This window comes from Podarcis cretensis, assembly GCF_951804945.1.
Source record: "Podarcis cretensis genome assembly, chromosome: 3".
Classification (NCBI taxonomy): domain Eukaryota; kingdom Metazoa; phylum Chordata; class Lepidosauria; order Squamata; family Lacertidae; genus Podarcis; species Podarcis cretensis.
In genome coordinates, this window is record NC_137172.1 from 65020649 (window position 1) to 65036909 (window position 16261).

The 16261-nt window shown below is 38.4% G+C and overlaps 1 protein-coding gene across 17 annotated transcripts in view; it reads right to left on the minus strand.

Annotated features, from left to right (window-relative positions):
* Positions 1 to 16261, minus strand: part of EYA4 (EYA transcriptional coactivator and phosphatase 4) — a 110499-nt gene that overhangs the window by 30116 nt on the left and 64122 nt on the right. For 13 of the 17 annotated variants that reach the window (XM_079970654.1, XM_079970661.1, XM_079970653.1 and 10 more), the window contains 6 exons: positions 10818 to 10913; positions 6621 to 6687; positions 4555 to 4697; positions 4298 to 4441; positions 2724 to 2803; positions 2373 to 2556 (listed from right to left, as the gene is read on the minus strand). In XM_079970654.1, the coding sequence (XP_079826780.1) occupies positions 2373 to 2556; positions 2724 to 2803; positions 4298 to 4441; positions 4555 to 4697; positions 6621 to 6687; positions 10818 to 10913 (714 nt within the window). The remainder of the gene's footprint in view (positions 1 to 2372; positions 2557 to 2723; positions 2804 to 4297; positions 4442 to 4554; positions 4698 to 6620; positions 6688 to 10817; positions 10914 to 16261) is intronic. The other 4 variants (XM_079970657.1, XM_079970656.1, XM_079970664.1 and 1 more) reach the window with 1 other exon arrangement.

Consider the following 16261-nt stretch of genomic DNA (forward strand, 5'->3'; position numbering starts at 1 on the left):
AAGCATTTTAAAACTGAAAGTGTTGTCTAAATCAGGAGAACTAAACTCTAGCAAAAAACCCCCCAATAATTGATTTTAAGTCTACTTAGGAGCTTTCGGTGAAAGGCTATGTATGCTTATTTGAGAAAAAGTTCCACTGCATTCAGTGGGTCTCACTGACAGTTAAGTATGAATGGAATTGCAGCCCAAGTATATACATGCTGTTGGATCATCCCCAATCTATATGCCGTATTTGTTGACATCTCTATATACAGTGGTGCCTCGCAAGACGAAAAGAATCCGTTCCGCGATTCTCTTCGTCTAGCGGTTTCTTCGTCTTGCGAAGCAAGCCCATTGACGGCTTAGCGGCTTTTAGCGGCTTATCGGATAAGCGGCTTAGAAAAAGGGGGGGGGGAGGGAAAAAACCCCGCAGGAACTTGCAAGACATTTTCGTCTTGCGAAGCAAGCCCATAGGAAATTCGTTTTGCGAAGCACCTCCAAAACGGAAAACCCTTTCGTCTTGCGGGTTTTCCGTCTTGCGAGGCATTCGTCTTGCGGGGCACCACTGTACCGTATTTGTTGACATCCTCAAAGAAAAGAGAAGGCTTTCCAGTTCAGAAGCCATGTGATTCTTAATCATCAATGCTTGTTCCTCTATATATTTTACAACTAATATTAAAAGTGCTTTCAACTAATTTAGAGATTATGGGTTAATTCAGAGCTTTGCAGACGTTTCATGTTGGTGGCACACGTTTTAGACATGCATCATTTCGTGACACAGTAATTCAGTTTTACTAGCAAACCGGAGGTTAAATTAACCCCTTTCCAGCCCCAGGAGGAGTGTGAGAAGCATTTGCGCAACACACCTACACACTGCGACACACAGTTTGGAAAGCTCTGGGTTAATGGTTCTTTGATTTCCTTTCCGGATCCATTATGAAAAACTGGGGTAACACTGACATCTTCTACTGCTTCAGTGAGGCAACTAGACAGTATTAAAATGTTATGTAATCCAAAACCTGACACTTTATAGCTTTATACTGATAACAATAAAATTGATCAGCTTTAAGATTAAGAACTCTGTTTCCCCACTGTAATGTTGCTTTCTTAGCTAGCATGGGAACAATGAGGGTGATTTTTAAAGAAAACATTAAAAATATAGGGCTGGATCTAACTAAGCAGTTCTGCTAGCACCAGGACTTCCATCTGCACAATGGAGCTTCCCCTCCCTCACCTTGCATGTCCACCTCAAATTTCTGGTTATTCCTTCCCTTGCTGGGGAGGATGAGAAGATTAGCAACTAGCCTCTGTGTGACCTACTCTGGAAGCTCACTGCTGAAATTACTGTCTACCTAGGTGGGGCATGTTTTAGTAAGGAAAATGTTTTCTTTTGTAACTGTCCTAATGATCCAGTTCCTCTGAACCCCAATAAAGCTACCCTTAAGGCATAGTTTTTGTATATGTTTTTCTATAACTTTTCACCCCACATGTTTTTAGACTGTTATCCAGTTTAAGGTTTCAGGGAATTAACTGCTGGTGGGAAACAGCACAAATAACCCACAGCTAGGATCATGTAACACAGTGCTAGTTAAGCCCAATACCAAAATATCAAGTCCCACCCCCCGCCACCTTTCTGAGATTATAAATAAATAAATGAAGGGAGATGGTGACAGTCCTTTAAAATAATTTTCATGTAGGTTGGAAGTGACTACTGGGAAAAAGTCTAAGGACCTTTCTTAGACTACTTCCTGCATCATCACCATTTTCCCACTAAAGAGGATATTGCAGCTGTTCATACACTGCAGCAACTGTAACAATGCAATGAGTTTCTGCAAGTGTGAGAACTCAAGGTCCAATAGACAATCTGTTTGTGAGGTTAGTCATACATTTGTAAAGTATGCTTAACTTGGCCACTTTTATTTTGGAGAAATAACAACCATGGAGCCCCGATCTAGAACATCCTTCCTTGGGGATTTGGTTCTCCACTGTTTTCCTCTCTCCTGGGTACCTTTTGACCCTGAAAGTGCTCTTTCCTGAAGTCAGCAACTTCAGGACAAACAGCAGTCAGGTGAAGATTATTTTCAGCCAAAAAAATGGCATGAGGCTTCAATGAAGACCAGGAACACGTTCTGCATTAGACTCCCATTGCTAGTCCCCAGAATAAATGCTGCAGTTACATCACGTGTAATTTGGCTCTCAAATGCTATTTCTCTAAGCTCTTGTGATTATTTCCTTTTCTTTCCAGTAAGGATTTTTATATCAATACTTTCAAATTTCTATACTTACTTTTCTAAACTCTTAATGGCTAACTACTAACGGTTTCTAAGTAAAATTTACCTATGTCATAGTTGAAATTCTGAACAACACTGGATGAAACAAAAAAAAACATTCACCTGGATGAAGATCTGTACCTGGTTGACTAGTGAGCCCAGGGAGAGATTCCTGGAGCTGGTACGTTGATGATGAAGAAGAGGTACCATCTGTGGTGTTGTTTGAGGTCATATATGTTCCATATGTTGATGTTGAATAATACTGTGGATATTGGTTTTGGCCAAAAGCTGTATATGATGGATAATCCTAGAATGATAGATACAATGTTTTAAATTCTAGCAAGACTTTCTAAGCATTCCCATCTAAAATACAGCAATGTGAAATAAATTCTTGTCCAGTCCATTCAAAATACTTAAAATTGCTAAGTCAAACAAAATATAGTTTGACGTTTATAGAAATAATCATAATCATACCTGTTGTGAACTACTGAAGTTTGTAGAATTTGAGACTGAATTGTTTGCATAAATAGTAGAGGATGGTGTAAAACTAGAACCTAGAGTTAAAAGAATAATTCTGTATAAGAGATAAGTAATACATTATGCACAATGCAGACAAATCAAAAGTAAAAAATCTGAAGGTTTCATATATAAATATAAAGAATTTGTAAGTGAAATATGCAAATATTAACTATTCTGATATTTCATTGAAGAGATCATTATTTTTAACTATATAACTGAATGCCATAAACAATGCCATATTCTGCTTTAAAAATCTAGTTGCCAAAGCTTTAATTCTATGCTATGATTTCCATATAGAACAATCCAGCTTCACAGAAGCACTAATGAAGAAATCTATGCACTCAAATTTCACTCTGTAGATCAGTGAGTCCTTGTTCTCTTTCAACAGCTTCTTTTCTTCTTTTTCCTGCTATTTTTCCTCCTGGAATCCAGTTCCAATGACACACTAATGAAATATGGTGGATGGCTTGGAAAAGAAGGTTGGGGGGAGCAGGGATAAGGACACTAATCTTGAATATAGAATTTGATTCAGACTTGTTCTTACTTAGACAGCAACGGAACTTGAGCTAGTTATCACTGAAGTCAGGGTGATGTCAGTGGATCCACTCCAAGCATAATTAAGAATGGATCAAACTTATAGTTCATAGGACTAAAAGGTCTATGAAGTGATAAAAATCTAAGAAAACATACAATTAATACATACTTACCCAATAACTGTCAACTTTGGTTGCAGCAGGTTCCCGGTCCCCTTACTTGATTTTTATTTTTATTGCAATTGTAAGAGGCTGCAGCTGGCAACCCATGCACTTTACTAATGTGCTAAAACAGAAGAGAGGGTACAGAAAGTCCTTCTGTATCCCTTCATTTTGTTAGGTATTTTAGGGGCAGAACAGATTTTTTAGAATTCCTGCACCCTAGGTATCACCATTTTCCTTTATCAACATAACTAGGAACAAACAAGATGGGAAGAAGGGCCACAAGATTGTTCCAAATGTAGAATCCAACACAATGTAAATGCTTAGAACATGTATATGCTCAATGATTTAATGTCCTCTCAGAGATCTCCCAATTTCAGAACTGAATGCCAAATACAATAGACAACAGGATATGCTGGCATCCAGAGATATGCCCAAAGGATCATTTCACATGCAGCTGGCTTAGTTAGGATTGTTGTCTATATCATTCTCAAGAAGGTATTTTCAGTTTTAAAGTAAACCACCAGTGTATTAAATGTTGTCATCAGATAATTTACGAGTAACTTTGTTAACATGGTACATGAGGCTGTTATTCACAAATATTAAAAGTGAGTTATGATAAAGAATTAGAAAATAATCAACAAAATTATCTTGGCAGAATTTCAGATTATCATTCATTTAAACAACAGACAGCTATCGTAACTGTAATGAAAGAGTTTATCAGGTGACATGAAGTTTCACTCAAGATACTTATCACATAAATAAGAAATACATAGATTCTGAATTGGTTCAAAGGTAACACTAAAGAGCAAAGAAGGACAATAGGTGACTGACCTGGCATTTGGTATGAATATGGTGTCTGGCCTGGCTGTGGTGTGGAGAACCCTGGGCTGTAACTAAGGCACCCGGACTGCAAGGGCGATTGCGTTTGTGGAAGTCCACTTTCTGTCTTGATGCCTGGCAACATTACACCCAAATCTGCATAAGAAATTAATTTTCATCTGATTCTTATAGATGGGGGGAAAGCACAGCAGTTCCATGATGTCAAAAATACTTGGAATAAGAATAAAGTACAACTTGAGGTCAAATACCGTAAGTGGGTAAACTGTAAGGTTGCCCAGTCTGTGAATAGGCTGTATACACTGCTGGCTGCTGCATTCCTGAATACTGGGTCTGACTGGCATAGGCAGACATTGTCTGTGCTGCTGGAGTAGAAAGAATATGTGGATAGGGCCTAGAAAACAGGGGGGGGGGGGATATCATCACAAGTGACAATATATACATATCAAGTTTATTCAAACAAATAGACAATCCCAAATATTCTCATTCCTCCTCCTCACAATTATTCATGAAGGCAAACTGGAAGAAAGTCTGAACCAGCAGAATCAATATGAACCTTGAAAGGCACACAGAGCTGAGAGAAGTAGGAAAGACTGTCATTCTTTAAACTTTCCTCTTCAAGTCTATGTACATTTCAGGGAAGCCCAAACCATGAATAAAAATGAAAATCTGAACCATGTGATTCTATGTCTATTAGAATGTGGGATTTCTATGTGACCACGAATATTGAATTTCCTTTTTTCTTAAAAGTCTCTTTTTAAAAAACACACCACTGGATCTAGTTTGAGCATTTATTTTATGCACAGTGAATGAGGGGACAGTGAAGATAGCAGAAATGATGCTCATAAACCCAAAGTCCACTCCCAATCTCAACATATATCTAGATAAGAGGTACAGTATAAGCAATAGCTGAATAGTGGCAGAAAGATCAGTAAACTGCTATACTTATCAGTCTACCACATATGAGCATGTAATAAAAGAATGCCCTCAATTTCAAGTCATCACAGAGTGGGACTATACAAAGCATCACTGAAAATACTTGAAGCATTTAACTAATAATGCACATTACACAAAACCACCCACTTTTTTTTTCTTAAAAGGAATTACAAACATATTTCAAAATGCACACTTTATACTGAATGGTTAAAAATTAAAATGAAATTTAATTAACATGAATACACAGAAAAGCTGATTTAAATGAAACATACCCTTTAAAATCCATGGCTAAATATGTTATTAATTTCATTTATTTTTCATTTCAGCTTTCTTTTTTAAACTACTTTCACATTGTTGGCACACGTTTTTCCTACATAAAATGCAACATATTACACTTTAAGTAATAGACTATTAAAATAAAGCTAAACTGTAATGACTTTATATGTCATATCATATCACACCATATCATAGTTAAATTGTTCTTTTCCACACTAAAGCCAACACTGCAAATAAAAAATTAACTATCATTATTAATTTAAGCTACTATGGGTTGCACACGATAGTGTCGTTCACACAGACACAACTTTTTGATCCAGCAGAGGCTTCTGCCAGTGGAACAGAGGGGAAGGCAATTTTCACCAATTCTCCTCCTTAAGTTCCTGGTCTGCTCCAATGAGTCTGCTAACCTTCTCAAGTAGATTTTATGGAATGTGAGAGCTGCAGGAAGGAGGGGAATCAGAGAAAATTGCCTACCTATTCTATTAATAGAAGCCTCTGCCATATCAAAAAGTCTTCTGTCAGAGCAAGGGACACTACTGATACAGCCCTATAAAGCCACATTGACTGTTACAAAATTATTCTGGGCTAAAATAATTGTGGCTTATAGGTTGAAACCTACTTTACAGTTATACACTATGAAGCAAGCAATAGTTATTCATTGCAGAGATACATTGAAAATATGTTTAAAGCAGGCATGTTCAAAGTCCGTTTCGGGGGCTTAATAGAGCCCACTGGTCAGCTTAATCCAGCCCCTGTGGCAGTTTATTTCCTTGGGTAAAATCCTAAAAAAGCTCAACATCTTCAATCTTCAAAAAAGGTTAACAACTTTGGTCGGCCTCACGGCCCTTCACTTCATCAAATCTGGCCCTCTTTGAAAAAAGTTTGGACACCACTAGTTTAGAGGAATCTTATATATTGATTCCCGTTGCTAAAGAAGTTACAAACAAGTAAATTCCTTTGCTATCCATTGAACTGAATGACCACTCAGATTACATAAAATGCATTTTATATAAAACAAAACAGTTACTTTTAATACTCTTTAAATAAATGACCTAAAATAAATGATATGCAGTAATATGTAAGAAGGTGCATGCTCACTAACTTGGAAGAATATAGCTGAGGCGAATACTGATGTGATGATCTTGGACTGTAGCCACTACTTGTTATTACTGCAAAAAACCAAGAGTACAGAATGTTCAATGTATGAGAATATTTGGAGCCAACAAAGTACCATATTTTTCTGCCCACGCCAGAACCCAAATCCAAGCCAATCACGGCAGAGGCTGAGCCCAAACCCGTGAATTCTCTAACCATGTATAAGAGAACCCCCAATTTTTGGCCAATTTTTTATAGCAAAAAAAACCTGTCTTATACACAGAAAAATACGGTATTTTATAAACAATATAAAAACTGTTGAATCAAAGTATGACTGCTCTGATCAAACTTGCTATGAACCAGACAACATTTAAACAGCTATGTTCTATATTTTTAGCTAGAAACCTAACACGAATAAAAGCCACTGAGTATGATGAACAATATTCTGCTTGATTCAGGATACATACCCATTGTCTGCACCAAAGCCTACTTACACCTGTAAGTAATAAAGTTGTGGCCTATTTGAACCCAAAACTTTGTCCTGTCTCATAGAATCATAGAGTTGGAAGAGACCACAAGGGCCATCGAGTCCAACCCCCTGCCAAGCAGGAAACACCATCAGAGCACTCCTGACATATGGTTGTCAAGCCTCTGCTTAAAGACCTCCAAAGAAGAAGACTCCACCACACTCCTTGGCAGCAAATTCCACTGTCGAACAGCTCTTACTGTCAGGAAGTTCTTCCTAATGTTTAGGTGGAATCTTCTTTCTTGTAGTTTGGAGCCATTGCTCCGTGTCCACTTCTCTAGAGCAGCAGAAAACAACCTTTCTCCCTCCTCTATGTGACATCCTTTTATATATTTGAACATGGCTATCATATCACCCCTTAACCTCCTCTTCTCCAGGCTAAACATGCCCAGCTCCCTTAGCCGTTCCTCATAAGGCATCTCTCTATTCATCTCCCTATTCTGAGCCCCAACCAGCCACAAGCTCCCTGTGCCTAGGCACACAATTTGCAATATTGGCAAATACTTCATGAAACTAGCATTTTCTAATAAAAATATAAATCCTTATACAAAACTGTAGGAACAAGAGAAGTCTATTGTCCATGCTATTCTGACAAACTCTGGAGATGTCTGGGGTTAGGTTCGGCTTCATGTTTTACCACCTACACATAAAGCATGGTTTTGTACACTTGGCACAGCAGAACCAGAGGCATTAATTTATTTTCCTTCATGGACTGAGTTGCAATTGTTTACCATACTGGGCCAGTCATTCTAGTGTAGAGACTCCATGCCCATAGTAGATTCTGTGCTTCCAAGGGATTCAATAAAGAGAGGATGGGAAGCCATGTTATGCATACAGTGCTAAATGATGAATGGAACTGCCATCTCCACCACAGTGAATGAGGAGACTTGCTTACATGGGAAGGAAGTCTGTGTGAACAGGGATGCCAGCACAGTTCTAGATGCATAGCAATAACTTTGGGGTAACTGTTCATATGAAAGAAATTTTGATTTGATTAAAAAAAATGGGGGGGAGGCTAGATAAATAGGGTCATAATACAAAGCTTGCACAAGAGATTTTTTATTAATGAAGCAGAATTTTTTAACAGCTGAGCCCCAGGCCACGTATCATGATCTACTTCTCAAACTTAGCTGATTTTCAAAAGCTATGCAGGACAAAGCAGAGGACTGCAGTCCAAAGTAAAGTCAGTTTAGAACAAACAAAAAAGAAAACCACTAGGTTCAACTGATTTCACATTTCTTTGGAACCTGGGCTTATGTTGATACTATTGCACGATGAATACATCTGATTATCTCCATAAATAGGGACCGCTTACCAGCGGGAAGGTAAACGGCGTTTCCGTGTGCGACTCTGGCTCGCCAGAGCAGCGATGTCACGCTGGCCACGTGACCCGGAAGTGTCTCCGGACAGCGCTGGCCCCTGGCCTCTTAAGTGAGATGGGCACACAACCCCAGAGTCTGTCAAGACTGGCCCGTACGGGCAGGGGTACCTTTACCTTTACCTTTAATGTTACAAACATAAGAGGGCTGCCACCAGGACTTGCTTTATTTCCACACACCCCATAGATGTAGCACATCTATTTAATTTTACACAGAAACAATCAAGTGGTCTAGTACAGTAGCCATCAACTAATTACGTGCCTATACAAAGAGCAGCTGTATATTTCTAGGCAAGTTTAAATTATGACAATCATATCCTATTAAAAATCTTTCAAGAGTACTGCCTAGCCTGGACTGAATCCAAACATTTTGAAGTTTCTTTCCTCTAACCATCTGTCTTGACTAAGACAGATGTGTTCCAAATATATGTATTCTAAAATTTTGAACCAATGCCTTCACAGAAAATCCATACTAGGCAAATATACAGAGTGTCTTTATTAGGCCATCTGCTGTTCATTCACTTTTGAAAAAGATTAAAGCAGTACGTGAAGTAGCTCTGGAATTTCTTTCGTCTAATCGATCATAATTGTACTTCAAAGTTTACCCTTCTTCAATATGTAATAATGGTACTAGCAAACAGCGTTCAGAATTGCACAAACATGGAATAGCTCCTCACTATTTTGTGAAACAGACTATGGGCAGGATCCAAAGAACTGGACAACTATTTCTAGGTGCCTAAGGGAGCTTTGGGCTTCAGATTCTTGAAGAGCATGGACCCATTATTTCACAAGACAGCATGGGACCCTGTTGATCAAAGCAAAAATAAATAAATAAAATAAAATCCCAATAGCACATGAAGGGCTCTGAGCTCCCTAATGCACTTCTTTGGAAACCTGGCTACATAAACAAGCTCATTAGCTGAATTAAAAATTTCCATCTCAATATAATAGAAACTGGAATTTGGTCCTTACCATGAATTTCTGTTTGAAGAGAGGACTGGAGGACATTTCACAAATAGAATGACTCCTCCCACTGGACCAGATAGGAAGGACCTTTCAAGTCTTTTGCTTCCTCTTCCAGGGGGAGGATCCATTCCACCCTCAAGATCTAACTGGTAGATCTAATAATGGATCCTCTGCCTCACAATGTAAGCATAGCCATAGTGACCATGCCCAGTACAAATAACAACAACAGACACAACAGACACAGACAGCTTTTGGAAATTATGTAATACCACACTTACACCCCTATTCAAGCTAGGACAACAAAAACATATGAATCCATACTCTGTAAGACTAAGAGAATGTAGAAGGGAAAAACTATGTGTTTACTGAATGAGGAATTGGTATGGAAACAGTGCTCGCTGTAGAGGCCTGGTCTGGAACCTAACCCATGGTGTTACTTGGATGGTAGATACCATCACCTGCAGTATCTTGGCTAGGCCATCAGGTCTTCTGAGGAATTTGTTACTAGATGAATCACTGATTTTGACCATTCTCTCTTGAGACAGGGACAGTGTTTCATTTTGTGTGTGTCCATTTTTGTGCTGAGAAGTTGCTGTGAGAGCTGCAGCTAACTCACTGTTTTTTATTTACTAGAAAACTGAGTGAAAGGAGCTCTTTCTTGATGCTGTTGTACTACATTTTGCCAGAGATGGCAACAACAGAGACTGATGAGTTATGGACCATTAGTAGCATTTGCTGGGCCTCATGCAGTGCAGTTATTTAGACAGAAGGGAAAGCAGAGGAAGGCAAAGTCAGTGGGGAACTTATTGCCTTAGTCTGCCTTGAGAGCCAGAAGGGGCAGCAGGCCTATTTGAAACCACATTATTTGCATCGGGTGGAGACTCTTGGAACCCCAGGAATTCTCTCTCCCACAGAAGCAGAGTTAAAAATGGTCTTTGGTTTTGAGGTTGGCCTGGATCACTCCACCTTTCCAGATAGCTCCTTGTCTTGTCTGACATTCAGATGTCTCAGTTGCTCTCTGTTGTCATGGGCATATTGCTGCTGCTGCAAACGGTCTCCCCTCTTTGCTCACTAGGGCACATAAGGGATCCTCAAGGAATCATTGCCCTCCTGCTACCAACACAGGACCATTCAATATTAGCACTCTGAACTCTGCTACCTAAGTTTTAACCAAAGATTGGTTATTCCACTAACCATGACTTTTAACTACTTTATCAGGATAGTTAAAAGATAACTTAATTGTTATTAAGGAATTTTGATTATGCATCCTTATTTTGATAAGAGTAACTGACAAAAACTGACTTTACAAGACAATGAGTGTATTATGCCTTTACCTGACCCAGTAAATGTGTCAAGAGATCCATCTCCACTTGTTGTTGCTGTTGATTCACTACTGTTCATAGGTTCTGTTTTGACTGCAAGAAGAGACACTACATAGAAAAATAAGCAAACATGAGATTTTACTTCAAAAATTTACACACAAGTTACCATGCAAACTACAGCAAAAATCTGCATGAGTGGATCAAAAAATATATACAAATGTGGAAACTGTTTATTATGATTCTGAGAATAATCTACTACAACACAACTGTAGCTTTAAAAAACCATGCACTTGCTCTCTTTTTCAAAAAGAAAAAGAAGGAAAAGCCAATATTTATCCATATATGCTTTAATATAAATCCAGTCTAGATTCCACCCATGAAGGACCATGGATTAAAAGGAAACACAAATATTTTGGGCAAGTAAAACAATATTATTGCATTCTTCGGTGGTGGCGCCCGCCCTGTGGAATGCCCTCCCATCGGATGTCAAGGCAATGGACAACTACCTGACATTCAGAAAACATCTGAAGGCAGCCCTGTTCAGGGAAGTTTTTAATATGTGACATTTTAGTGGATTTTTCATCTCTGTTGGAAGCCGCCCAGAGTGGCTGGGGAAACCCAGCCAGATGGGCGGGGTACAAATAATAAATTATTATTATTATTATTATTATTATTATTATTATTATTATTATTATTATTATTTTATATTATTTATTGAATTTATATTCCATCCTATACCTGCAGGCCCCAGCTCTTTATTTAGTGTCTTTTCAAATTTCTCTGAATAAATACACTGGCACATCAGCAGATCTATTCTTACCAAGCGGAGAAAGTAGGCCCTCAGGAACCATGGTTTTTCTAAACATATCTTCCAAAGATTATTCTAACTAATATAATGAGATAGGATCTTTTCAAACTATCTTTTGTGCAATGAATACATGATCATTATCCATTTGTTGTGCAAAATCCAAATGCTTTCTCTCAACATGCATATTTCTGTGGGAGGCAAATCAATTTTTCAACTGAAATATTTTGCCACTGAAAAAATGGACTTCTTTCTACTAGCTGCTCTTGTCAACTGTGATTGCTGCTTGCCTATCAAATCATCATGGAAACCTACTGGATGATGCCTGTGACATTTTGATGTAGTTTAACAATGTGTTTCCAGCTGTATTGCTTTATATTACTTATAGTTTTATGGTATGTTTCATTATCTCTCTGTACAGCAGTTTTGATCTTTTAAGAGTATACATTTAATTTTTTAAAAATATGCTTTCTAAAGCAAATAAATGATCTGCTTTATTTTTAACTATTCAGGCTGCAATCCTATATGCTGTTACTTGGGAGTAAGTCAATAGGCTTCCTTATTATCAGACATGTGTAAGATTGTGCTGTTATTGAGACTCAGAGGACGACATCCAATGTTGTGTGAAAAGATTTCTGCTTGAGTGATGGGACTTCTTTCCCTGTTCCTTATTGCATCCAACCTCACCCCACCCCACAATCTGCTGTGAAAGGTCTCTCAACCTTCCAGAACAGATTTTGGGCAGCATGGCAGGCAGCAGCAGGAAATCTATCCTGCCAACAGAGTCGTCCCACTAGTGGACAGACACCATTGAATTAAACCCAACTGATTGATTTTATGATGAGAGCTGCCCAAATGCAGAATGAGGCAAGGTGTAAATGTATGACATCAATCTCTGTGCCTTTGGTAAGTGGTGGCCTTCTACACTGCCGTGACATTTTGAAACGTTTTAGTTTTTTAAAGTATTTTCTTTAGAGGTTAAGTGACTTACCAAAGTTTTACACTAGCATGAGGGCACATACACCTATAAAAAAGACCCACAGGGCTATCCCCAACTCCCTGCCAAATGCAACACTTATTTGTGGACCTTCTCTTATTTAGTTATTTGAACACTTTGCATTCTTCCTCTCCAGATCATGGGAACCTATTGCTCTGATATATACGGTATATTTAAAGCAATAGGAATAAATTGTTATTTCTCCATATCCCCTGTAAGACTTATCCCACCCCCTCAACCCATTTCTATTATATAGGAGCATGCAGTTGCAATACTGTTGCTGGATTTATGTTAGCACAAGTGCACTAAGAAAAACATATCGTTTTTGAAAACTCTCAAAAGGCCCATGGTTGGTTTATATCGCTCAGTTTTTATTGCAGGCTGTGAAACAGAGGAAAAGTAATACTATGATCGAAGTTAGTGTATTTATAAAAAAAATAAGCAAGGGAGACCATTAGAAAGATAGAACAGTAGTTACAAGGCTCTGTCTCACAGACAGCAGGTAGCCATGAAATGAGAATAAATTGCTTCCTACAATCGCCAGATTCTTCACACTGTGAAGTGTCAAGTTTCCTTTCTATAAAAAGGGGATTGGGAAGATAAATCCAGGTATTATGTTTTGCAACTCAAAGATCAGGGTACGGATTCAACAAAGCAAGCATGCCATGCATAGATAAACAGGCTATTGCAATGGTTGGGGTTGGAGATGGAAGACTAGGCTCAAATCTATGTTCAACCAATGGAGATCAGAGGATGATATAGGGCAAGTCGCTGTCTCTCAAGGCTATTAAATCCAGACAATCACATCTGGATACTTTTTCGTCTGTTCTTTACCGCAGGGTTGTTAGTTAAATCTACTTCAAAATAGCAGCATGTGAGATAAGGGTACATTAGTTATTCAATTCACATGGGTAAGGCTGGAAATAAATCTATTAATTCACAATATATGAACTTTACCTTTTGAACTGGATTGGTCCTCATATGGTCTGTGTATTTTATAAACCTTATGCAAGTATACATTATTTAAATAAGTTTACAATGGTCAGCTAGTACTTCTTCCAATCTTCAATTCCATTTACCTGATTTCTGTATGTGTTTGGGGTTTAATTTTTTTAAAGTCTGCATGTTTTAAAAGTCATACATATTTATCCTAAGCATGCATGTTTGTATGTATTTTTAAATCTAAACTACTCATTTCATTACTTCAAACAATTGCAATTGACTCCCTCTTATGCAATGTGCAGATTTTGGTACACATTTTTTGGTGAAAGATTGCATCACAAAGTCATGAGATTTTTGAAGGCTAGCTATGTTTCAGTTTGTACATTGGTTGCAAAAGTGAATTACATAGGTTTGCACTGAAATGCTAACCAAACTGTTTTTTCCTATTCTTAAAGTTTGCGTCTGAGAATTCACTTGCTTCACATCTACAACAAAAACATTCGTCAGTAAAATTTGTTTGAACTTAAGCATGAGAAGTTAAGCATGAGAAGTAACAAAAAGGGAATGCTGTGGATGTAGTGTACAGTGGTACCTTGGTTTAAGAACAGTCCAGCTTAAGAAGGATTTGGTTTACATCTCCACAAAACCAGAAACAGTGTCCTGGTTTGAGAACTTTACCTTGGTCTAAAAACGGAATCCGAATGGTGGAAGTGCACTGGTGGCGGGAGGCCTCATTAGGGAAAGCGCGCCTTGGTTTAAGAATGGACTTCCGGAATGGTTTAAGTTCATAAACCGAGGTACCACTGTATCTTGATTTCAGTAAGGCTTTTGACCAAGTCCCGTGATATTCTGGCAGAGAAGTTGGTAAAATGTGGGCTGGACGTGGTAACTATTAGGTGGACTTGTAGCTAGTTGGCTGACCAAACCTAAAGAATGCTCATGGTTCCTTGTCATCCTGGGTAAAAGGGGCCAAGTGGGCTGCTGCAGGAGTCTGTCTTGGGCCTGGTGTTGTTCAACATCTTTATAAAAGACTTGGCTGAAGGTATTGCGGGGATGCTTATCAAATTTTCAGCTTACACCAAACTGGGAGGGGTAGCCAATGCCACTGAAGACAGAATCAGGATTCAAGATGATCTTAACAGGTTGAAGAATTTAGCCAAAACTAACAAAATGAATTTCAATAGGGATAAATGTAAGAGTCTCTACTTAGGCAGGAAGAACCAGCTGCGAAAATATAAGATGGGGTACACCTAGCTTGCCAGTAGTATATGGAAAAGGGAACTAGGGGTCTTAGTAAAACACAAGATTAACATGAGACAACTGTGTGATGCAACAGCAAAAAAGAAAAAAAAAAAGAAAAGAAAAGCTAATGGTATTTTAGGCTGCATCAACAGAAGTATAGTGTCCAGATCAAAGGAAGTAATATTGCTCTATTCTGCCTTGGTCAGACCACACCTAGAGTACTGTGTCCATTTCTGGGCACCACTATTTAAGAAGGATATAGACAAGCTGGAACATGTCAAGAGGAGGGCAACTAATGGTAATGGTTGAGGGAGTTGGATAAGTTAGCCTGGAAAAAAGGAGAGTGAGAGGAGATATGAGAGACATCTTCAAATATCTAAAGAGCTGTCACATGTAAGATAGAGCAAGCTTGTTTTCTCCTGCTCTGGAGGCTAGGACTCAAACCAATGGATTCAAGTTACATGAAAGGAGATTCAGACGAAACATCAGGGTGAACTTTCTGACACGAAGCGCTGTTCCACAGGGAAACTCTCCTTCCTTGGACGTTTTAAACATATGTTGGATGGACATCTGTCGTGGATGCTTTAATTGAGATTCCTGCATCTCAGGGGGTTGGACTAGACGACCCTCAGAGTCCCTTCCAACTCTACAATTCTATGATTCTAGGAAAGTTATACATGGACACATTCAAATGCAGCGCCTAAACCATGTTTTAGTGTTGCATGCATGAAACCTGGTTTCATCAGCTTCTCCCTCCCTTCTACATCTTCATCACAGCCAAGAGGAAGAGATTGTAAGCTTCTGCTTCTGTTTTTAACTAATAGCAACATATTTTTATATTCTAACCTGGACGAACTGTTACTCTTAACTATGGTTTAGGGAAACAATCCAATTCCAATTGTGGTTTATAATCTTGGTCGGTTTCCCTATATCATAGTTAAGATTAACTACAGGTTCAGGTTCAGACATAACAATAAATTCCAATTATTTGAAAACAAACAATCTCCTCCTCATAGTCATACCAAAAGAAAGAGAAAAGCAGGGAGAACACATGAACTCAAAACTTGTGCAAGCTGCACTAAATCATAGTCTGTGTCAGATATGAGTAGACGGCCAATTCTACTTCTCTGTCTACAAAATTTATGTTCCACATTTTGAGAGCTGAACATTAGCTAAATAAAATTCGAATCTTAATGAAATACATCAGAAAAAGGCAAGGAAGAGAAAGGGAGGAAGAGCCTAAATACTTTAATTACATCTTGGTTTATCCACCCTAAAAATTCCTGAAACACTTTAAATACTTGTAATTTGGAAAACATTTTGTGCAGATTAAACAACAAAAACAAGGGGAACAACTTTTCCTATATTGCTACAATGGCAGTATTTTGAAAACTGCATCAATAGTTTGAGAAACTGCACAGAAACCTAATGAGGAGTGAGGTGTTGTAATAATCTTGCTGTCAAGGGAAA